This window comes from Siphateles boraxobius, unplaced genomic scaffold (genome assembly GCF_051911475.1).
Source record: "Siphateles boraxobius isolate OS27281-9 unplaced genomic scaffold, OSU_SipBor_1 130, whole genome shotgun sequence".
NCBI classification, from domain to species: Eukaryota; Metazoa; Chordata; class Actinopteri; order Cypriniformes; family Leuciscidae; genus Siphateles; species Siphateles boraxobius.
This window is the reverse complement of record NW_027508734.1, coordinates 30,182,136-30,206,122: the sequence shown is the minus strand read 5'-3', so window position 1 is coordinate 30,206,122 and position 23,987 is coordinate 30,182,136. Positions and strand designations below refer to the sequence as shown.

The window sequence follows — 23,987 nt, the reverse complement described above, 5'->3', positions numbered from 1 at the left end:
TGTTTGACAAAAAAGTTTAATTTCATATAAAATATCAATTAAATAAATAAAAAAATATTATTTTTTAAAATATTTAAATATTTTACAAGTTTAATGTCTTCATTTGATTACTCGTAAATTCACAACACAGAATTTGTGGAAAGCAAAAGATTTCATAGAAATTATTATTTTTACTAAAATGACCAAGGCAGCTCTGGTATAATGTCAATACCATTTCTACAAATTACTTCTACAAATGATTCTTTACAGTTATTCAGGTAAACATGCCGAAATTACCAAAAAAGGATACCATTGGGTACCGGCACCGAATTTCAGGTAACAGTTAAAATGTGAACGGTACCCAAGCCTACTCACAGGACATCATAAACCTGTGAGAGTCAAATATATGACTGGAAAACTTATCTATAACATCATATAATATCTCAAAAGTAAAAAGCTGTATTTATTCATGGTAGATATTATAAATACAAAGCATATTATATTATATATACAATATTATATATACAATATACTGTACAAGATATTATATATACACACAATACATGTGTATGGTGCAACAGTTTGATCAGTAACAACAATTGGATTAGTCTAGTAGTCATATACTTACCACTTTTCCTCTTGTAGCGTGAAATGACGCAGTACGACACAATGTATAGTACTGCAAACAGGAGGAAGCAGACCTAGAAAAAGATGAAGGAGATGAATGAGTTTCCAAACACTGAAGTTCTGCAAGGGCTTTTACATTGTAAACTTTACATTCAAGGCCTGTTTAACTAAAAGGTAGTAGTACCTAACTGAAATTCAGTTGTCTAGAAAATTTAACCCAAGACATATTTTGTGTGCTGTGTGTCCTGAAATCCATTGCTTCCCAGTAGAGCTACACAATTAATCATTAAATGATCGCAATATCGATTCAAACTCCCACGCGATCTTATTCCTAAATGATTAAGCCATGTCTAAATCTTTGACAAGTACAATCACAGCGAACAACCAAGTCTGCGTCGGGGCTGCCACTGAGCCGGAGAGAGCAGTTGTCATGTATAGGTATGAAACAGCTCCACAAACAGTCTTTTCAACCACCACAGTATCATTATTTCTGTGTTACAGTAATTCAAATGATCACTGAAGTAGTGGGATAAAAGTTTTACAGTAACGATCAAACTAAAGTAAATCACCTTTTGGTAGTAACTTGACGCTTCAAATAAAGATTGTATCAATTCAATTATTACACCAGAAGGTGGTGACAAGTAAAAGATTGTTTAAAAAAAAAAAAGTTAAAATTTTTTTTTAAATGATATATATATATATATATATATATATATATATATATATATATATATATATATATATATACACAGTATATATTTGTGATTGAATCATTCATTGAAGAGATTCATTCAAAAACACAGATTCGTCCAGGAACGAAACGAGCAAAGTCTTTATGATTGAATCATTGAATCTTTCATTCAAACCGATTTTTCATTCAGATTTATTAATTTTTAAATAGACTGCTGCAGCAATGTTGTCAGAACATCTGGTAACTGTTATTTTGTTTAGTTGGAAAATCATGGTCTCTATTTTAAACAAAAAAAAATTGATCCCCAATTTATCCAGAATTATGCAGGTCTAATTCCCAACGTAATTCAACACTGTATAAGTTGTGCCTGTATCAAAAAAAGATTTCCAAGCAGTAAGAGCCCAATTAAATGATAAAGTATTACCTCTGTTTTATATATTTGTAATCTTTAGAGCTGTAGCTATGTGATATGGCAAGAATCAGCAGAGTATCCAGGACACTGGGTTGTATTTTGGGATGGACAGATGGATCTGCATAAACATGCTGGTCAAGTGTGAATTTTTACTCATATTACACCTTGCTTGCAGAACTACAGATCCCTAACAGAGGTTTGCATTACCTGCATGCAACTATACATTAGGAGCAAAGTAGTGAGTAGTGTCCACACACACACTGCAAACTGTGAACACACACACACACACACACACACCCGGAGCAGTCATTCGGTGCGGTGGCCAGGGAGCGACTGAGGGTCAGGTGCCTTGCTCGAGGGCACCTCAGTTGTGGGTATTGAAGGTGGAAGAGAGCGCTGTTCATTCACTCCCCCACCTACATTTTCCGGTCGGTATTGAGAATTGAAGCCGGAACATTCGGGTATACCGGTCTGATTCGCCAATAGAGTGCGAGCCCACGACTGCACCCCAAAATATAACAAATGTCACAATAGAGAAGAAAAGACTGTGGCAACTTACACTTCATGCCGACTTTAAACTTCCAGTCAAACTTCTTCCAGGTGAACTTTCTCAGCAATAACATACATTAAGTTGATGAAGATGAACAAATAACTGATATTAAAGCATAAATAATATGCCGGACAACCCTTCGCATAGAGAGACAATCTTAAACCTTAAAACCATAATGTCAAACACAGATTGGCAGTCTATTGAGGTACAAGCCAAAGAGGCAACTCTAAAACAATTATCATATTTAGTGATTCTTACCAAGGAAAGTCCACAAATTATTATCCACCCAGAACATCCATCCAACAGCAAAACAACATGAAACAATCTGGCTGCACTACAAAACAAAATTTACATTTATATTTGTAATAATATATCATAGTTTCTTTTTAAAAAAAACATTTTTTATAACACATGACTATTTTACATTTTCTACAACAGATACTCTGTGACTGCTAAACGTCTCAAACACTTTTGCTAGAAATGAAATGGCATGCCATGGTAGAAAGCATTACTGATACGTTTATAATTTTCAAGCCATTCTAACCGCTCTTCCCAAGAAAACTCTCAAGGCTCTGGGCCATTAGGCCATCCTTAGGACGATAACTATAAAGATAACAATAAAGATAGAGTTATAAAAATCGTTTTCACCATTAAAGAATAGCATGTTCACACCACAGCTATAATGATAACAGGACAGAGAAACGATATAGTGGGAATCACTTTCAGAACGATTTTATCCAGTTGATGAACGATAAAATCAAGAATCCATCCTACTGTAATGAGCTCGAGCATTTAAAGTGTCAGACAAGCTTAGAATGAATAGAACGATATCGTCCGCTGGACGCTTATATAGTTATCGTCCTTGTGTGAAAGGGGGATTTTATTCCTAAATTCTGCTTTTAAAAAAACTTTGAAGCTGAGATCCTAGCACAATCACCACTCTCAAAATCCTTGAATAATATACAAAGTACATTTACACTGACTTAATGAATGCATGCATATTAAAAACATAAAAATATATAAAACTGTAAACTGTACACACAAAAGCTAGAAAAAAAACATGTACATTTTGTTTTACAGTTTAAATCTTAAATAAATAAAGGTTGGCTTTAGAAAATAAAGATTCTTTGTGTGGTAAAGGCCAAAATATATCAAGATTATTGTATATTATATGACAGTCAAGAAATAGGACAGTTTAGAAACTACTAGGACAGTATTACCACAGCATCAAAAAACAGATATTTGTTAGACTAACTTATTGTATGCAGCCGATAACAGCTATCTCACTTCTACAAACCTTAAAGCAAAATGAATTTAGACTATTAAATACACTGCACGTGCTTCTACATTTTCACTCTAAAGTTAGTGGTAAAATGTAAAGGTCAGTATATGAAATGTAGTGACAAATATTAACATAAGTGTCAAAACTGCAACAACGAATCACACTTCATTTCTAATCTTGCGCATATTTCATTGCTTCCCTGTTTTAAAGTGTGGCTCAAGAACAACGTTGATTACGAAATCATTCTATTTTGCACTTTTCAACAGTTTTGTATGTTGTAAGGCAGAGACCGCAGCTGGGACACACTAGAGTTTTCTGACTGTTCTTACAAGCAAGTTAACGTTAAAGGCTGCAAAACTTGTCAGTTAGCATTGACAGATTAATTCGTGATATTTAATCACTTGCAGATCTTGAGAACAGGTTTGCTTACGGTGGAAGGAGATACACATTACATCCTGCCACCCAAAATAAATACTGCAAACCTGCTAAGCTTATGTACACCAACAACAGCAAACAAGCTGTCAGTGCAGAACCGTTAGGATTAACGTTACTTACTGGTCTGGTTAATGTTATGTCTGCTCTAATTCTAATTCAGGAATGTATCTCACAAAAACATTGCATTCACAGAGCCACATGCATAACAGACTAACTTGCAAGGAATAACTTAACCCCAGCTTTTGGCTTTGTTCAATAAATAAAAATTGGATAAAATGCCACCGAAAGGGATCAATGAGCTCAATAATGTAGCTAACTAAAAGCTAACAGGCTAGCAAACTAGCCTAATGAAACTCACTCAAATACAGTACGTTTTCAACAGAGAAACTATCAAAAGTTTCAATTGGAGTAGACCCATTTAAATTTTCATTTCAAGAAATAGACGCAACGGAGGCTAAATGCGATAAAGAACAATACGATGGCAAACACGGTGACTCTTCATCAGTTTCTCTGTACTCACGATGTACTCGCGCACTTGGCTGTGGAAATTCTGCTCTCTGATCGTCACATCGTCTTCTTCCATTCTTCATATTGCAGAAACACATTCATTAGCAACACATTTTTGTGGCGAGTCCATTCACTGTAAGAGAAAGCGCATCTATGGGATAATAAGACCGCCCTGAAAAGAAGAGCTCGCCCGACTGACAGGCAGAGATCCAGTCACGTCTCAGCGCCAAATAAACGATCAAAACACAGTCAAGATATATTGCGTCATTATTCAGCGACACACGACAGGACAAGAGTGCGCATGCACACATGTGCACAGCTGTCACTGAGAATAGATTTAAATTATTTTAAAGAATTACATATTTCAGCATTTGTTCACTCATCTGACGTTTCCTGTCGCACTACTGAGAGTATGTTTTTTCTCGCTTGGCCAAACACATAACCACAGATATCTGGGGTAAACATCCTTCAGGCTCCCAGTCTAGAGTCAACAATAGTAATATAATAATTATTGGTAACACTTTATTTTACAGCGTTCTTGTTACAAATGTTACATGTAGTTACTATAGGCTAGTAATAACAGGAAATTATGCATAAAAATAACACTCTGGTATTGTTCATTTGGGGGTTACACTTGTGTTGTTCGCAGTTAAAAGCGACGAACACCTGAAATGTAACTTTTATTTCATTTTCAGTGAAATCAATGGAGTATATTTTTGGTCAATAATATTTTGTATTTTGAGAGATTTTCATGGTAGGCTACTAATTAATATTTATGCGAAAATTATCATAAAATTTTCCCATTGAAAAAAAAATCTAATATTTTGTATTACTTTTATAATTAAAGCAGTATTTCATGTTAAAATATAGACCTTTAAAATCCAACTTTTGAAGGCAGATTAGTGTAATCTGGTGGGAGTAAAATAAGAGAAAGAATAACATCTGTAATGCCATAGTTTAACCACTAGATTCCTATATAGCTCTATATAAAATGATTGTAAATTCTCTAGTTGTTTTTAGACATAATTACTTATTTTTATTAACTTGTGGATTTGGATATATTTAAACATTCTCAAAGACAACTTTTTGTAAAGGGTTCGATTTTTTGCTTGAAATGTTGGTTTGAAGTGTCAGTTTTTGCATTAATTTTACTACAGTCTAACCTGAACATAGAGAAAGTCATTTTTACACATACCATCAAATTCAACAAAAATGTAACTAAAATTAACAGGAATGCTGTATTAATCTAGGTTAATCAACCTGATTTCAACTTCTTATTTGAGTGTTCTGGCTCAATTTGGCTATATTGTTACAGCCAAAATAGTTCATTTGTGTGTGTGTGTGTGTGTGTGTGTGTGTGTGTGTGTGTGTGTGTGTGTGTGTGTGTGTGTGTGTGTGTGTGTGTGTGTGTGTGTGTGTGTGTGTGTGTGTGTGTGTGTGTGTGTGTGTGTGTGTTTAAGTGTCAGTGTCTGTTCTGTACACTCAATGTTTTAGAGTGTAACCCCTTCCATGCATTGTAGCTGAATGATTGATTTTATGTCACGCATTTTTCAAAAACTTTGTGTTACAGTCACACCAGTTCATATATTTGTGTGCCTGTGGGGGTGGTGGAGTGTTTCTATTTTGCACTCTTGGTATTTTAGTGTCACCCCTTCATTGCTGTGCACTTTTTTTCTACATCGTGGATGATTTGTAGATTGTACACAAAAAGTTTGTGTGCCATAAAGGCATCGAGTTTCATACCATTCTGATGAAGTACCCATTTTTAAAAGTTCAAAAAAAATTCGGTCTAAAATGATCAACCAACACCAGTTACCAAGTGTAACCCTAACCCTAATGTAACTCAAATATATAATTACTCTGTAACAAGGAAATGACTGAAAGGTAGGTGGCGATATGCACTAAGAATGCAACGCGCAAAAAACACGAAAGAAGAAGAAGAAGAACATCAATGGCTGCCTACAGCTTCTGCATGTGTTAAATTTCCAAAACCTATTTTATGTGATATTTAGCGATTTTCTGTAAACACGTAACTATCGACAATAAATAAAGAGTTTATGCACCGTCAGATATAGTTCGCTTTGAAAATGAAGGTAAAGGCGCAGCGGAAGAGTAAAGGGAAAGGTGGAAGGCAAGCGCACAAGGAGAAACTTCAAAAATTCATGGATTCAGTTAATAACTTTGTGAAGAGCAAAGGCGGCTTCGATGAAAATGAAAACAACCAAAGAGCAACATTCGTAAAGAGGAAAAGTAGAAAAGAGCTGCGCAAAGAGAAACGCAAGTCAAAGAAATCTAAGATGAAAAGTCACTACATGGGCCAATCCCTCCTGAAGCCTATTGAGGAGAAGGAACCCGGACAAAATGAAGAAAATACACAGAAACCAGCTGCGAAGCCGATTGGAAATCTTAAAAATGTCGCTCAGAGACAGCAGGAGACAAATAAAGACAATATTAATATAAAAGATGGAGTGGAAGAAACGACTAAAAGGAAAGTCCATTTCTCCGAGCATTTGCCAAAGCAGAGAACGAAATCTAGCCTGCACGAGAGCAGAAAGCGGGCTCTGTTAGAGGCAAATATCGAAGAGGACAAGGAAATAAAGAAATTAGAAAAACGCCTTGGACTGAATAAAAGAAGGAACAAAAAGACCCTGCCTCAGTCATTCGCTAACGATGGACTCGATTATATTTTAGGAATTCTTGAGCCTGGAGCATCGGCGACAGGACTGTATGAGAGTGATGAAGAAATGGATGTTGACAAAGCGAAGGATAACTTCGATGAGTTAGAAGAGGACAGCGACAGGCAAATTACAGATGATGAGAACAACGGTGAGGATCAAGATGACGCTGATGGAGAGGATGACACAATTATGGAAGAAGAGGAGGATGTTGAAGAAGACGACACACAGATAGAAGATTATGTGGAAGGAGATGAAGAAGAGGAAGATCACACAGATGCATCAGAGGAAAATTATCATGGGGAAGAAGTTAAATCTGAACAAAATACACCTGAAAACCAGGAACTAGTATGTCATTGTAAATCTTTCATTATTATTGTTTAGGTCTAAATTCAGTCTTGTTCTCTCTATTAGTCAAGTCACATTTATTTATTGAGAAAATTCAGATTGTTTTAAAGCAGCTTCTCAGTAATAAACAGAACATGTACAGTGTTAATGTTGAAAAATTCATGAATTATAAAACTCAATTCAGCTATAGCGGCTCTAGTGTACTGGCCATTACTCTTTACTCACAGTCTATTGCATGATCATCAAAAGTTTGTTTTGAAGCTGATATTTGTGGTTTCTTCTTTTTATAGAATTCTGCCACTGTGGGCAAGTATGTTCCACCTCACCTACGAGAAGCCATGGACAGCAAACGCAAAGCCGAGCTGGAGAAACTGAAGCGCCGTGTAAAAGGTCTGATAAACAGGTAAGGTGCCGTGGAAGGTATACTATCTTTGGCGAACCAGGAGAAATTCAGCCAACGTGTTTTTGATCAGTTTGATAATCCACCTTTTGCTTGGCAGATTAAGTCAGCCCAACATGGCATCGATCAGCAGTCAGTTGGAAGAGCTGTACATGAGCACCAGCAGGAAGGACATGAACGATACTCTCACGGACATTGTGCTGGCTGCCTGCGTCACACCTGCTCTCATGCCTGAAAGGTTACCTTATTATTCTTCATTTTATAGCCCAGTCTTTGATCATTTGTGTAGTGCTTAATTTAATTACGTTGAATTGAGAAAGCCCACATACTGATGTTCTTCTTCTGAGACTAAAAACCCTAGTGCTTTCAAGCAACATCCACCAGGGTCAGATCTTCATACTGTTCTGATTTAAAGCTGGAATCTGCTACATGACTTTCTCCCTGATGTTTTGGCTCAATTTGCAGTCTAGAGACATCAATGCTAGTTTTTAAAAGTCAGAGCCAGTCTGCAGATTTTAAACAGTCCAAGCTGACAGATTTTGCAGACAGATGCGTAGTGTATATGATGAGCACAGACTCCAATTTTTTTTTTTAGCTTCATACGGTGATTCCATCCAATCGGAGGAATTTTAGCCTATTTTAAAACATATTGTTTTCATTGGTCATGCATCTTCTAGAAACGAGGGTTGTGTTCTGAACAGCTTGAAAGTCTGTTAGTATGTGATCCTCAGTCTCTTAATGTATGTTGCCTTGTTTTTCTCTATAACCATTTACAAAGTCGGCAAGTGTATGATGCCTGTATAATTTTTAAAGTCGTGTAGTGTATTCCAGCATTTACTGTGCTATATCTTTTCTAACTGATTAAAAAAAAATCTATATCCTAGCAACCACTCAGAACACCCTTGTGAGCACCCAGAACACACTAGCATCTCCCTTGCAACCACCTTAAAAAACACTCAACTTAAAGTTCACCCAAAAAGGAAAATTCTGTCATTAATTACTCACCCTCATGTCGTTCCATACACGCAAGACTTTCATTCATCTTCAGAACACAAAGTTTTTTTTTTTATAAAATCTAATAGCTTTCTGACCCTCCCCATAGACAGCTATGCTTCTGATACTTTGATGCTTCAAAAAGTTAATTAAGAGATTGTAAAAACTAATCCATATGAATTGAGCTGTTAAGTCCAATTTTTCTGAAAATTTCTCTCCCAAAATAAATCTCTTTATATGATGAACAGGTTGAATTTAGGTTTTTATTCACATATAAACATTCATCTACTCGCACATCAGTTGTGATAAACAGAAGCTCAAGCATGTTTGCTGGACGTGCGAAAACCAATGTTTCGTTTGCAGCACGTTTGAGCTTCAGCAAGAAGTTTGTTCTCGCGTATCAAGCAGGTTCGGTTGAGCGTCTGTTTATGTTCGCTGATCAATGTTTATATGTGAATAGAAGCCTAAATTCAATCGGTTCATCAAATAAAGTGATCGAGTCTCTTCAGAAAAAATTTGACTAAGCTCAATTAATATGGAGTAGTTTTACGATCTCTTTATAAACGTTTTGAAGGGTCAAAGTGGTAATTTCGTAGCTGTCAATGGAGGGACAGGAAGCTCTCATATTTCATCAAAAAGATCTTCGTTTGTGTTCAGAAGACGAACGAAACTTGAAAGTAAAGCCTGGTTCACACGGGACGATTTTAAAATTGTCGGCCGATTTTCCAAACCTGAGTGACCCCCCACACGGCGATAAAAAATCACGGGTCTAACAGTTTTGGTCGTACAGTGTGTGATGCGCAGCCACACGGCAAAATCAACACATCACACACGAACCGATTTGACTCCCGAGCAATCCCAGGTCAGAAGCAAAATCTAGCAAAATCCCTCGAGATCAAACGTGACTTCAGAGTAAACAATCATGGCGGACGAAGAGGATGCAGTGGCGATAGTTTGTAGTTTGTTTTTAACCGGAAAAAAAAACGTTATCAAAAGAAAAGGCGATGGTCAAAGAAGTGGAGACAACGCGAGCATGGACGGTTGTTTTGATTTGTTTCCCGGTGCTTCCGCTGCGCCTCGTCACCTCGCTTTCTGATTGGCTACACGCCACAGTCCACAGGCTGCGTGCTCGTTTGTCCCCGGGGGGCATCACACACGAGGAGAAATCGGGCCAAAAAAATCCAACATGTTGTATATCCCCGATTTGAGATTGGAGCGGTCCCAATGTCCTTCCGAGCAGACGAGAGCAGTCCTAACACACCTCACACGGCAGCAATATCTGATCAGATTATTTTACCATAATCGGAGCATACTTAAAATTCTCGGAAGGGGTAAATCTGGGCTAAAATCGGCCTAATTATCCTGCCGTGTAAACCAGGCTTTAGCCCATGATTTACTCAGCCTCAAGCCATCCTAGGTGTATATGACATTCTTCTTTCAAAAGAAAACAATTGGAGTTATATTAAAAATGTCCATGCTCTTCCAAGCCTGATAATGGCAGTGAATGGCCGTTTCTGTTTTGAAGTCCATCAAAGTGCATCCATTCATGGTAAAAGTGCTCCACGCGGCTCTGGGGGGTTAATAAAGGCCTTCTGAAGTGAAGCGATTCGTTCAGGTGAGAAAAATATCCATATTTAAAACTTTGTCGACTAAAATAACTAGCTTCTGGCAGACGGCCCACGCAAGATGACTTGCACCAAAAGAGTAATACTTAACGATGTATGATGTAGGAGTAGCGTAAGCTTTGACGCCTCTTGCGGTTCAAACGAACAGGGCTGGGCAACAAACTCAAGCCCCTCTGGCAATTCTCTTTAAAAATTCTCATTTTAGAGTGACTTCTAATTCGTGACTGGTGTTTGTTTTTTTGCTTTATCCTCTGCTCTTACGCGTTCATCAATGCATCATGTCAAGTGTCACTCTTTCGCTGTAAATCGATGCGTACGGCCGTCTGTCGGATGCTAGTTATTTTAGTCGATAAAGTTTTAAATATGGATATATTTCTTACACAAACGGTTCACTTCAGAAGCACTTTGTTAACCACCCAGAGCCTTTTATCATGGATAGATGCACTTTGATGGACTTCAAAACATAAACAGCGATTCACTGTCATTATAAAGCTTGGAAGAGCCAGGACATTTTTTAATATAACTTCGAGTGTATTCGTCATATACACCTAGGATAGCATGAGGGTGAGTAAAGGCCTCATTATGCTTCTGTGTCAACTCCCGGGCGTAGCTACACCGTCACTCCTACGGCGTCGTTGCCGTTTTATGGTTCTGCGTCAGGTTGAGTTGCATCGCGGTGCATCTGACCAATCACAGCCCTTGTGGTCTGCGTCTCCTCGACGCGTAGTTACAATTTTTTGGAGGTGCACGTCGAGCTACGGCGGAGGGGTTCGCGGCGACGCAGAGGGGTCTGCGGGGGTACGCCGTCGATTCGACGCAGAAGCATAAAACAGGCTTAAATCAGGGGCTAATTTTGATTTTTGGGTGAACTGTCCCTTTAAATGTGACCTTAAAACGTATCAGCGGCTCTGCTACAAACACACTAATAAATACCTGTAAATTATTATCGTTAACACTAACACTCTCTCTTCCAGGCTTTTAATGGAGCACATCCTACTTGTCAGCGTCCTCCACCATAGTGTTGGCCTGGAGGTATCTAATATTTACTTAACTACATCTCACAGATTCATACACTTGTTATCATGGCAATATAGTACACACTTGCTGTCAGGAGCAGACTTAGTGATTTCGGGGCTCTAAGCAATCCCAGATATGATGCGCTAACACACCAACTATGCGCCCTGTTAATGTGTAGCCCTTATTTTTCTTCCTCTCTCTCCAAACACGGAACCCCCATTTTTCAAGCGTTTACACCAAGCTTAAAGGTGCAATGTGTAAAAATTTTGAGTATCTATTAACAGAAATGCAATATGACATCCATAACTATGTGTTCAGTGGTGTATAAAGAACTTACTTAATAAACCGTAATGTTTTTATTACCTTAGAATGAGACATTTATATCTACATAACCGCGGGAATCCCCTTCTATGAAGGTCGACATATTGTGATGTCATGTTTCTACCGTAGCCGACAGCAAACAAACAGCATTACAGAGCGCGTTTCGTCACTACCTTGAAAGAGAAGCCGCAGAAAGCTAGAAGCTAGCCATAAACATGAGTGAGTAGTGACTTTTCCCTTGTCAGTGGTGTAAAATATGTAGTTGGATTGTTTCATGTAACTTAATTCTCCCTCGCTGTGTTATGGCTTTGCTATGTGGGGATAAATGTGCTGCACGTTCGTGAGACAGCTGATTAGTACTCTTGTCATTGACCGTAAAACAGTTACAGGAATCACCAACCCGTCGATCTTGGAAGCATTTTAAGTCGATCGAGTTTCCAAAATCAGAGAAAAAAAACCTATTGTGTGTAGTAAATGGTGTCTAGGGGATGCGAGGCGCGCGCGCTGTTACAATCACGTTATTTTACTTACTTTAGCTTTGGGCTCATGCGGACGTGTCGAGTTTAAACAAGGCTTTACGCTTTAACCAGCTCAGCCACAGTAACAGCTCATATTAGCCATCTAAACTTTTACTACCCTGTTAGAAAAAATATATAGTTGCATAGTTTCATGTGGTTCTCCCTCGGTGTATTATGGGTTTGCTATGTGGGGAGAAATGTGCTGGTTACGTTCGTGAGACAATCAACTAATTACTATTATTATATTACGTATTAAGACCCTTGATCCTCACCGTACTATGGCTTTGTAAACTTTATCCATGATGTGGTTTATAATGGACTGTGGTACAGAAACTTGGTTTACTCTGGCTATTCTCTGCCGTCTCAGACGACGATGTTTGTCCCGTTTGAGACACGGTAGCTTCTTCGAAAGGGAGGGGTGAGCGGTGGGCTGAGCCCTTAGTGTAAACTCGCAACCGAACCGCTAGATGTCGCTAAAAGTCACACACTGCACCTTTAAGTGAGATGGGAACAACTAAGCCTAACTAATGCGCACAGATACTCAACAATAAAGCAAGTAACTAATAATAAATGGAACATATATTTATAAATAAAGTGTAAATCTTAAAGGGCTTATCTTAAATTATATGCTCATTACATTAAAGGGATAGTTCACCAAAAAATGACAATTCTGTCAGCATTTACTAATCCTCAAGTTGTTCCAAACCTGTATGAATTTATTTCTTCTGCTGAAGACAAAAGATGTTTTGAAGAATGGTGGGGAACCAAACAGTTGACTGGCCCCATTGACTTCCATAGTTTGTTTATTTTTTTCGTCAACTGTTTGGTTACTGAAATTCTTCAAAATATCTTCTTTTGTGTTCAGCAGAAGAAAGAAACGCATACAGGTTTGGATCAACTTGAGTGTGAGTAAATGATGACAGAATTTTAATTTTAGGGTGAACTATCCCTTTAATGTAATGTAATTAGCATAGCCATAATGTATAAGAACATACAGATTAGGACTGCAACTAACGATTATTTTAATAATCGCTTAATCTGTCGATAATTTTTTCGATTAATCAATGAATCTGATTAAAAAATAAAATAAAAAAGCATTCATTTCCAACCCTTTATTCAAAAACAGAACTGACAGTGCAAATTCACAGTGCAAAAAATATTCAGAAAGTGCACTAACAGGTTGCTCCTTGAACATCCCTGAGCTGTTAAAGTAATAATAAAAAAATGGACTAACATAAAAAACATACACATGTATGCTTTACATCTGCCAAATATATAGGCTTTTTAAAAATAAAGTGCACAAAAAGATGTATATTTTTGTTTGAAGGGACCTGAGCTGTCAGAACAATAAATCATTTATAAAAAATAAAGAAAAATACAAATCAGAAAACTTAACAGGATTTATTTGAACGTCAGAACTTGTTCTCTACACTACACTCGCACACACTCACAAACTCAAATTCACAGATGCACACACTCACAAACTTGTTTTGTTTTTTGTCAAAGATTTTATAATCTTTAACAAAATGTTTGACATTATTTGACAAGCAAATGCACAAAAAAGACAAGTTTCTTTTGGACTTTTGCATGGATAATAGGTAATAATAATAGCAATAATAATAATTATAACAGAAAATAAGATCTCTAGTCTATCCTAATTTTAATTCTAAATACAATGTATATAAAATATAAATGCAATATAAAATAATATAAAAAAAACAAATGCAATGGATTGACCACCTCCTACGGTGTGTAAGGTATTTTGCAGCTCATCCTTTCCGAGGATATAGTGAAGTTCTATTTAGAGTAAAGATTGAAAAATTCAGTGCTGCAAATTGTGAAAAAAATATTCCACTTGTAGTGGTACTTGGGACAGACAAGAAAGTGTTTTTGTCTTCCGTCTATCTGATTCAAATCACAGTCTGCTAATTCAGTGGTAAGAATTTAGTTGTTGTTTTCATTTATTTTGTTGTCCATTTATCAAACTTCCATGCCTCTTATATAGCAATTATATATTACTATGTGGCGTAATAATCAAGCAATAGTGCTGAAAACAGGCGCGCTCAACTCCCAAAACGTTTGTGGGTGCGAGTTATTGAAAAGTAATCAAAATAAAGATGAAAAATCGCACTCTCTAGTTACATCTTCATATTTATTAATACCATGTCCATACAGATGCGTTTCAGCCTAACGGCCGTTTCACACCGCGAGTAGGAGCAGCGCGTGAGCGTCAAGCAGGAGCGTCGCGTGAGCAGCAGTGAAGCGGGGGTTTCGGCTTCGACTCTATTTTTGCTGCGCTGCTCACGCTCAATTAAAGTGAAAGCACACTTTTGATGGACAAAATTAATATGATTTCACACAAAAAGTGCCCAAAACGCATAGAATTTGCATGTCTAGTGTGTTTTAACAAGAATTGCAGTATGTCAGAAAAGGAAATGAAGACTAACATAAAGAAAATAAAATTTTATAGAAAATGTAGGATACCCATTAAACTTGATTTTAATTATTCAGTTTGGGCTTTGAACAAACTTCAAATGTGTTTATGACCACCACCTTCTAAAAACAAATTTTTTAAAAGTCTTTGTAAAGAAATGCTTGCTTATATGTAGCCTTATATGTAGCCTGGGAGCCGCTGTTGTGACGCTGTACAAACGCTGTGACGATGTAGTTGTGCTGACGTGCTGCTCACGCGCCGCTCATGCTTGCGGTGTGAAACGGCCGTAAGCCATCATCAGTGACTGGTGTGAAACACCAAAGAGATTGCTTTTAACCATAACAGGTGAACCCCATTAACATCCAATCATCTGCACCATCAGGTGCATCAAGTTGCCAACATTGTAAAGACACACAGAGAGTAATGACAAAACAAACCATAAATAATGCTCACATGTAACCCTCACAAACAATTACCAAAAAATATATAAGAAAAAAATAAAACAGAAATAAACACCAGTTTAAAAATAAGAACTAAATTAATTAACTTAATTCCAGATTAAATTGTTTACAAGAAAAAATTTAAACCATTGGGGTATACCGTTTGAAGCGTATAAATCCAAAAAGCCTGTTGTTGAAGGAGATAGCGCTCCCTATCTCCACCCCGTTGGAGAGATTTAACTAACTCGATGCCTTGAAATTTCAAAATACAAATATCATGCCCAAATTCATTAAAATGTCTAGCCACTGGTGACTTAATGTCGTGATTATGTATATTACTTTTATGTTCGTGTAATCTTGTTCTTAACTCTCTTTTTGTTTTACCCACATAACAAAGCCCACATGGACATTTAAGTAAATACACAACAAAGGACGTACGGCAAGTAATTCTCCCTCTCACAGAGAATTTTTTGCCAGTCTGTGGATGTGGGAAAGAATTACCTGTAATCATCGCATTACAATTCGCCCAACTCCTACAAGGGAAATTGCCTGGATAATAATCGCGCAACGCAACGAATCGATAATGAAATTTGTTGCCAACTATTTTAAAATCGATTCGTTGTTGCAGCCCTAATACAGATTCATTAAATAATCAACAATTATACAAATCTTACATGGATAGACTACACTAGAATACCATTTATTATATACAGCATATATATCCCAACTAATTCTAAACTAGCTTTTTAGTCTGCATTCGTGCAGATGTAATAATATTGTTTTTTATGGGGCCTCCTGATTCCTTTAAACCCTAAGCGGCTGCTGTTTTCTGTGGCATGCTATAGAATTTCTGTCATAGTTTGTAGATTTGCTTGACACCTGCTAATTTCTCACTTTCTCTCTTGTTTTCTTTGAGGTTGGAGCTCATTTTCTGGAGACTGTAGTCCGTCAGTTTGATAAAACTTACAGTCAACTCGATGCTACAGACAAAGAATGTGACAACTTGTTGTCCATAATTGCCCACATATACAACTTCCATGTGGTTCATGCTCTCCTAGTGTTTGACATTCTGAAGAAGCTGGTGACACGTTTCAGCTCAAAGGATATAGAACTAGTTCTACTGGTGCTGAAGAACGTTGGGTTTGCTCTGAGAAAGGATGATCCGCTAGCTCTTAAGGAGCTGATCTCTGAGGCTCAGCGGAAAGCCAACGCTGAAGGAGAGCGTTTTCAGGACCAAACAAGGGTAAGACTCATTTTTCCTGTGAAGAAGCTATCTTCTGGTGCGTAGAAATTATCATATTGTATTTACATTTAATCTTAAACTCTTTTATCCAAAGCGACTTACAAATGAGGACAATTGTGCTATATTCGGCCTCAAGTTCTACAATCAGACGTTTGTTATGTTGGTTTGCTTGTCAGATTCGGTTTATGTTGGAGACTATGCTGGCACTGAAGAACAATGACATGAGGAAGATTCCGGGTTATGACCCTGAACCTCTGGAGAAATTAAGGAAACTACAGAGGACTTTGGTGAGAACATGACTGATGTTACTTTCATTGGTAGATTTATGAGGTGGACTTGTGATGCAAAAGTGCTTAGAGCAGATAAATAGTTAATGTTCACATTATTATCAGCCCTAAATTCATTGGAGCCTTAATAGTAAAATAAATGTTTGGTGTTATTGGTACCAAATTAACTTCTCGCTGTGGCCACTAGGGGTCAGACTAACTCTATACTTTGGTGTGGTCACACATTGATCCGAGTTTTGTCCAGTATTTTCAGAGAAATGTTGAATAGTAGCCCGTTACTTAGTTTTAGAGTGCTCATGCACTAACACAACCCTTAGATTCACAGCAGTGCCAGTGGCAGTGATATGAAGTTGAGAGTCTCACTAGACAATCTTCTGGAAGCTGAACGCATTGGCCGCTGGTGGATTGTGGGATCTTCATGGAGTGGAGCACCCATGATTGGTGACCATGAGAATAAGACAACAACCACATCCACCAAAGGGGAACAAGTAAAGTTTTTTATTTATTTTTTTGCGTATTTAGACATGTTTGAAATGTATATTAAGAATATAGGGTAACACTTTACAATAAGGTGTCATTTGTTAACATAAGTAATGCATTAACTAACAAAAACTAACAATGAGAAATACATTTTTAAAACATTTGTTAAAGTTGGTTAAACTTGGTAACATGTCGGTTCTGAGTGCATTAACTAATGTTAACAGATACAACTTTTTAAAATATGTAGTAGTAAATGTTGAGATTAACATAAACAAAGAATAATAAATTCTGTAGACGTATTGTTCATTCTTAGTTCATGTTAATGCATGTATCTTCAAGTTATGTTAAGAAATAAAACCTTATTGTAAAAAACAAAAAAAGTGTTACCAAATATAGTTATTTCTGTTTATAGAATCTGTCGCTTTTGTGTATAAATTGGCTTTATGAGAGTCAAATTGTCATCTGAAATGGATTATTCATTCATTTCTTTATGAATTGCAGTACAGCACAAAGATTTTGGATCTTGCACACAAACAAAGAATGAACACTGACATCAGGAGGAACATTTTCTGTGTGATTATGTCCAGTGAAGACTATTTGGATGCCTTTGAGAAACTTTTAAGGTTTGTCTGCATAGTTTCTGTCTCTTCACATAGATTTTCAGTGACATTGGCCATGTTGACTAATTGAATTGCAAGTGTTGTTTTGATCACAGTCTCATTTAATGCCAGAATCGATAATGCGCTTCTTATTTAGTTGGAGACCTACTTATGTAAAATGATTTGAAAAGTGTCTTTAGTGACAGATTAACAGATTTGCTTTATTAGCAAGATAACGTTTATTTCAAGTTAGGTTAGAAAAAGAACAAGAAAAATTTTAGATCTTCTGAAATTATATCCTTGGTGTGTTTTGATGCCACACACTTAAATATTTTAGTTAAGGTTATCACACAAATCTTTCTTTAAATTACTTGATAAGAGACCCGCCTGTTTTCTTCCTGTGTATTTCAAACATGATGTACTATATTTGTAATATTTTTCATAAACTATAAATTACAACAATTCATACAGTGGATCATTTTCTGCCTCAGGTTAGGATTGAAAAACCAGCAAGAGCGGGAAATTGTTCATGTTCTTACGGACTGCTGCTTGCAGGAGAAAATGTTCAATAGATTCTATGCGGTTCTGGCAGAGAAACTCTGCTTGCATGACCGTCGGTTCAAGGTAGAGTGAAGCTGCAGTGATTCTTACAGTATGTCTCAGTCTGTTAGGAGTATGCTTTTGTCACTAGGTGTTAGCTAAGATTGCTATTGATATTGTAAATGAATATTACTCTTATCATGTGCGATATTATATAAGATCAGCAAGTTTTTAATATACGAATCTGTTGTATTGATGATACGAGTCAGTCTGTTTACACCCATTTCTGCTGCATGTAATGCCTAGTAGCTTATAGCCGTTTACTATAGGTCAATTACAATTAAACATAACATCCATTTTGTAAATGTAAACCCTCTGTGCTTTTCTCTTGTCCTTTAGATGACCTTTCAGTTTAGTCTGTGGGATAAGTTCAAAGAACTGGCAAACCTTTCCAGTAGGTCTTTCAGTAACCTGGTCCAGATGGTCACTCATCTTTTACACAGGAGGAGTCTCTCTCTTTCTATTCTCAAGGTAATATTTGGTAAAGTTCATTTGACAGCACTATGTAGTATATATGTTTAACGTCCTTCATCCTCTTTATGAATCATTTACATAGTAGTTAAAGGATGGCTTAAATTTCTGATGGGCTTTTGTGTTTTAATAAGGCTATTGAGTTTGGGGAGCTAGATAAGCCCAAAGTCAAATTCCTGAAGCAGATTCTCTTGAAACTCCTTAAAGAAACTGAGCCAGAAGATCTTGTGAATATATTTGGCCGGTGAGTATTATTTGTCTACAAAAAAATTATATTAGCCATGGAGATACATGTTCATAATGTTTAATGGTTTGCAAGCTTCTAATTTTTTTAAGGCATAAATCTATATTTTGTAATTAAAGGCAAAAGTGTTAGTCTTGTTTCAGAGGCATTGTTCATAATGGCAGTATAAATTAACTTCAAAAGAGAAATGAACTTAATTAGCTATAACAATTCTTACATTAATGCTTAAATATTTATTTGTGCGTTCAAGTTTTAAACACTTTGTGATTTCAGTAAAATGAGTAAAAAGACCAGATGTGCGGGACAGCCTGAGTTCTTCTAAAATGGCTTGTGTGTGGCCTAGTGTGTCAATATCTGTCTACCATTGTGTCCCAGGATTTCTGGAATTCCTGAGCTAGGAATGCTTCGGGAAGGCTTGAAGCTTTTCATCAGTCACTTTCTGCTGCGGACCGTTCAGACACAAGAACCATCTGAGCAAGCCAGGTTACTCATGGACAGAGCTGAGGTCGCCACCAAATCTATGGAGGCCCGAGACGCCCAAATCAAGCTATAGAGCACACAGATGTGTGCATAATGCATCAGACAATGCAAAAAGTGACAATTTCTACAAGAAGCAATATGCAAACCTGTATGCAGACTTTAAGACACATGCAGATCACTGAGATGCTATTGCATTTTCTATTAATGGCATTCTGTAGAAAAAAATAAAAAGTAAAATATATAACTATGACATTTTTTGTGTTTTAAAAGGTTACATATTAGAAAACCTCAATGGCCAGCTTTTCTATTCTGATGTAAGATGTTATCCCTAGGTTTTTTTTAAATTATTATTTCATGCATGACTGCACATTGACCAGAACAGATCTCAAGTTTGAAAAGAAAGAAGAATATAACATTTGTTCTCTTTTAATAGTAAGTCTTTCTGTAATGGTTATTTAATTGAAAGGGGAAAAGTGATCTTTTATTTGAAAACTATAAGAGCAGAAAATGTAAATAGAAAAAGAAAATATAAAAAAAGGAAAGTAAAAAATACCAAGTTTGTAACAGATATTTGAGTGTGTTAAACCACAATGGCCTGTTTAATATATATACAGGTCCTTCTCAAAAAATTAGCATATTGTGATAAAGTTAATTATTTTCCATAATGTAATGATAAAAATTAAACTTTCATATATTTTAGATTCATTGCACACCAACTGAAATATTTCAGGTCTTTTATGGTTTTAATACTGATGATTTTGGCATACAGATCATGAAAACCCAAAATTCCTATCTCAAAAATTAGCATATCATGAAAAGGGTCTCTAAACGAGCTATTAACCTAATCATCTGAATCAACTAATTAACTCTAAACACCTGCAAAAGATTCCTGAGGCTTTTAAAAACTCCCAGCCTGTTTCATTACTCAAAACCGTAATCATGGGTAAGACTGCCGACCTGACTGCTGTCCATAAGGCCATCATTGACACCCTCAAACAAGAGGGTAAGACAGAAAGAAATTTCTGAACAAATAGGCTGTTCCCAGAGTGCTGTATCAAGGCACCTCAGTGGGAAGTCTGTGGGAAGGAAAAAGTGTGGCAAAAAATGCTGCACAACGAGAAGAGGTGACCGGACCCTGAGGAAGATTGTGGAGAAGGACCGATTCCAGATCTTGGGGAACCTGCGGAAGCAGTGGACTGAGTCTGGAGTAGAAACATCCAGAGCCACCGTGCACAGGCGTGTGCAGGAAATGGGCTACAGGTGCCGCATTCCCCAGGTCAAGCCACTTTTGAACCAGAAACAGCGGCAGAAGCGCCTGACCTGGGCTACAGAGAAGCAGCACTGGACTGTTACTCAGTGGTCCAAAGTACTAAGTTGCATGTCATTCGGAAATCAAGGTGCCAGAGTCTGGAGGAAGACTGGGGAGAAGGAAATGCCTGAAGTCCAGTGTCAAGTACCCACAGTCAGTGATGGTCTGGGGTGCCATGTCAGCTGCTGGTGTTGGTCCACTGTGTTTTATCAAGGGCAGGGTCAATGCAGCTAGCTATCAGGAGATTTTGGAGCACTTCATGCTTCCATCTACTGAAAAGCTTTATGGAGATGAATATTTAATTTTTCAGCACGACCTGGCCCCTGCTCACAGTGCCAAAACCACTGGTAAATGGTTTACTGACCATGGTATTACTGTGCTCAATTGGCCTGCCAACTCTCCTGACCTGAACCCCATAGCGAATCTGTGGGATATTGTGAAGAGAAAGTTGAGAGACGCAAGACCCAACACTCTGGATGAGCTTAAGGCTGCTATCGAAGCATCCTGGGCCTCCATAACACCTCAGAAGTGCCACAGGCTGATTGCCTCCATGCCACGCCGCATTGAAGCAGTCATTTCTGCAAAAGGATTCCCGACCAAGTATTGACTATTGAGTGCATAACTGAACATAATTATTTGAAGGTTGACCTTTTTTTTTTGTATTAAAAACACTTCTTTTATTGGTCGGATGAAATATGCTAATTTTTTGAGACAGGAATTTTGGGTTTTCATGAGCTGTATGCCAAAATCATCAGTATTAAAACAATAAAAGACCTGAAATATTTCAGTTGGTGTGCAATGAATCTAAAATATATGAAAGTTTAATTTTTATCATTACATTATGGAAAATAATGAACTTTATCACAATATGCTAATTTTTTGAGAAGGACCTGTATATATATTTTATGCCAGAGTCATGTCTTCAGCAGAAAAATAATAACTTTCATTCCTCTAATGCTCAAAAACATTCAATGTACAATAACTGTTGTGTTAACAAATTCAGCCTGTGACTCTTGAGTTGAATAGCTTATCCCATGAAAACAAAACTGTATTAACTTCATTTAGAAAAGAGCACAAACATGCATTGTTTGCCTAATTAGAAATATGGATATATAAATATGGATTCATTGCACATGCAGCAGTGCTCTGGACGTGACCAACTAGCATAACATAACAGAGGGTTACCGTTAGATTTTAGGCCCATGTTTAATTCATTAGCAACATTGGCATTACTGACATCAATCTACTGCATGGAGTGATCAGAAGTTGAGCGATCATCATCCGGGGTCAGGCAGAGGAAACATCACACTTGCAGTTCTACTACAAAAGAGCCAAGTGTTCAATTATATTTGATTAATTAAACCTTATCACACACCCTGGTGTCAGATCAAGCAGACTGTCACATTAGAACCTGTAATGATGACACATCAGTCTGGCTGTTTTTTCTCTCGCAGTTTTAGAGCTGGAAACGGGAGGGTTACCTACAGATGGCCTGCTTTTCCACCCTTTGACAAAGACAACATTGTCACCATATGTGAGGAGAAGCGTATAATGTGGGTCCAGCCCACTAAGATACACACAGGTGACTGTAAATAGTGTGTGCTATTGTCTGTCTGTGAGACCATAGGAAGGTTGATACTGACCTATGTTTGAACTGGTAATAGGAAGTGAAGTTGCCTTTGAACTGATAACAGCACAGTTAGAATACTGCTTGTGAGGATGTTACATGTTCCTGTGCAAAGGACCATGGGAGATTCATACATGTGCAAAGGCCTGAGCCAAATGTCATATAAAACCATGTGCACTGGCCCCTACTGACATATCACTCTATAACATAATTTTAACTATTTATATTATGTGGTTTATTATGCACTCATGCTTAGTAATGTATTTACCCTGCAGGTTTTGTCTCACCTTTAACTGTCTCATCCAGACCTAAGTGTCCCACCCTGCTTACTTGTGGTTTTCTTTCCCAATGGTTAGAGGGTGATAGTGGCACTGATAAGGTTCTGAGTTCTTTGTACTTATGCAGCTGGGTAAACGTAAAAGTAGGGTAAATTAGGCATTAGTTAAATCGGTAACTAATGTTTCAAATTGACTGCTACCTGTTCAGGGCCAAATAAATGCTGTATTTTAAGTCATTGCTAATTGTTGCCCATTAGAGTATATTTGGATAACATTATACATTGATGTATTTATGTACATGGTTTTAGTTATCATAACCATCATAATGTTTTATATCTGCATTCAATTGAACCACATTTGAACATTCTTTAGTTTTTTCACTCCTTTGAATTTCCTGTTTCTGTTTTAAAAAGTGTCCTCCTGCTCTACCCTACAAGCCTTTTAGGACCCAAGGACAATGCCAAGTTTAATAGATTAGCCAGATTTTAGTTTCTGCTATGCATTGCAGTCATATCATAGGGAAGGTATGCTGTTTTATGAGTAATGAAAGGTGAGTCTGTCCCAGAGAATTGATTCACCAGAATACACTGCATATTATTCCACTGAGAATGTGTCTGAAAGTGGCTTAGTAAATGAAAAACAAGAACCATTTCAGATCACATTCAGTGTCCGAGTACAGTTCTCGTGGCCCTGGACTGATAGGAGTGGATAGTGATTATATTTAAATGTCCTCTAATTGATTCGAAGAAGCTCCTTGGCAAAGACCAGATGGATCTCTGGGTTTATTACCCAATAAAGCATGTCGTTATTAATAAAGGAGGAAATGCACTTATGCGAAATAGACCTCAATTAGATTGCCGAAAAGACCATTAAAATAGTCGTGCTGTAGAGTAATACAGGATACTCTCTTTCTTTATCATTTTCATTTCATGTCCCTAAGTAGGGGTACTATCGCTCTGTCTTTAGCTAATAGCTACTAGGCTCATTTTCAACATTAGGCTACTCTGTGAACATGACAGAAACAGACTTCCGGATAGATATAACATGAAGTGTCAAAAATCAGCGGAAAGGTCAGTCTAATTTCACTTCACTTAAAGTCTAACATAAATAGAAAA

The 23,987-nt window shown here is 37.2% G+C and overlaps 2 protein-coding genes across 5 annotated transcripts in view; one reads left to right on the top strand and one right to left on the bottom strand.

The window, feature by feature from the left end:
* The window catches only part of lmbr1 (limb development membrane protein 1), a 37,364-nt gene extending 32,634 nt beyond the window's left edge, over positions 1-4,730 (bottom strand). For 2 of the 4 annotated variants that reach the window (XM_077229114.1, XM_077229112.1), the window contains exons 1-2: positions 4,497-4,716; positions 608-680 (exon numbers count right to left, since the gene is read on the bottom strand). In XM_077229114.1, coding sequence (XP_077085229.1) covers positions 608-680; positions 4,497-4,559 — 136 coding nt within the window. In that variant the 5' untranslated portion in view covers positions 4,560-4,716. Of the gene's footprint in view, positions 1-607; positions 681-4,496 lie in introns of all 4 variants that reach the window. The other 2 variants (XM_077229110.1, XM_077229113.1) reach the window with 2 other exon arrangements.
* Positions 4,731-6,397: 1,667 nt separating this feature from the next.
* nom1 (nucleolar protein with MIF4G domain 1) lies at positions 6,398-19,899 on the top strand. Its single transcript, XM_077229228.1, has 12 exons — positions 6,398-7,506; positions 7,797-7,909; positions 8,007-8,144; positions 11,499-11,556; positions 16,171-16,497; positions 16,674-16,784; positions 17,102-17,272; positions 17,766-17,887; positions 18,355-18,487; positions 18,803-18,934; positions 19,069-19,178; positions 19,554-19,899. The coding sequence occupies exons 1-12, from the start codon at positions 6,571-6,573 to the stop codon at positions 19,729-19,731; spliced, it is 2,529 nt and encodes an 842-aa protein (XP_077085343.1). The 5' UTR covers positions 6,398-6,570; the 3' UTR covers positions 19,732-19,899.
* The last annotated feature ends 4,088 nt before the right edge of the window (positions 19,900-23,987 follow it).

Coding starts and splice junctions, on each gene's coding strand:
- nom1 (XM_077229228.1), top strand. CDS start 6,571: ATGAAGGTAAAGGCGCAGCGGAAGAGTAAAGGGAAAGGTGGAAGGCAA. Junction 7,507..7,796: donor CACCTGAAAACCAGGAACTA/GTATGTCATTGT, acceptor TTCTTTTTATAG/AATTCTGCCACTGTGGGCAA. Junction 18,935..19,068: donor TCTCTCTTTCTATTCTCAAG/GTAATATTTGGT, acceptor TGTTTTAATAAG/GCTATTGAGTTTGGGGAGCT.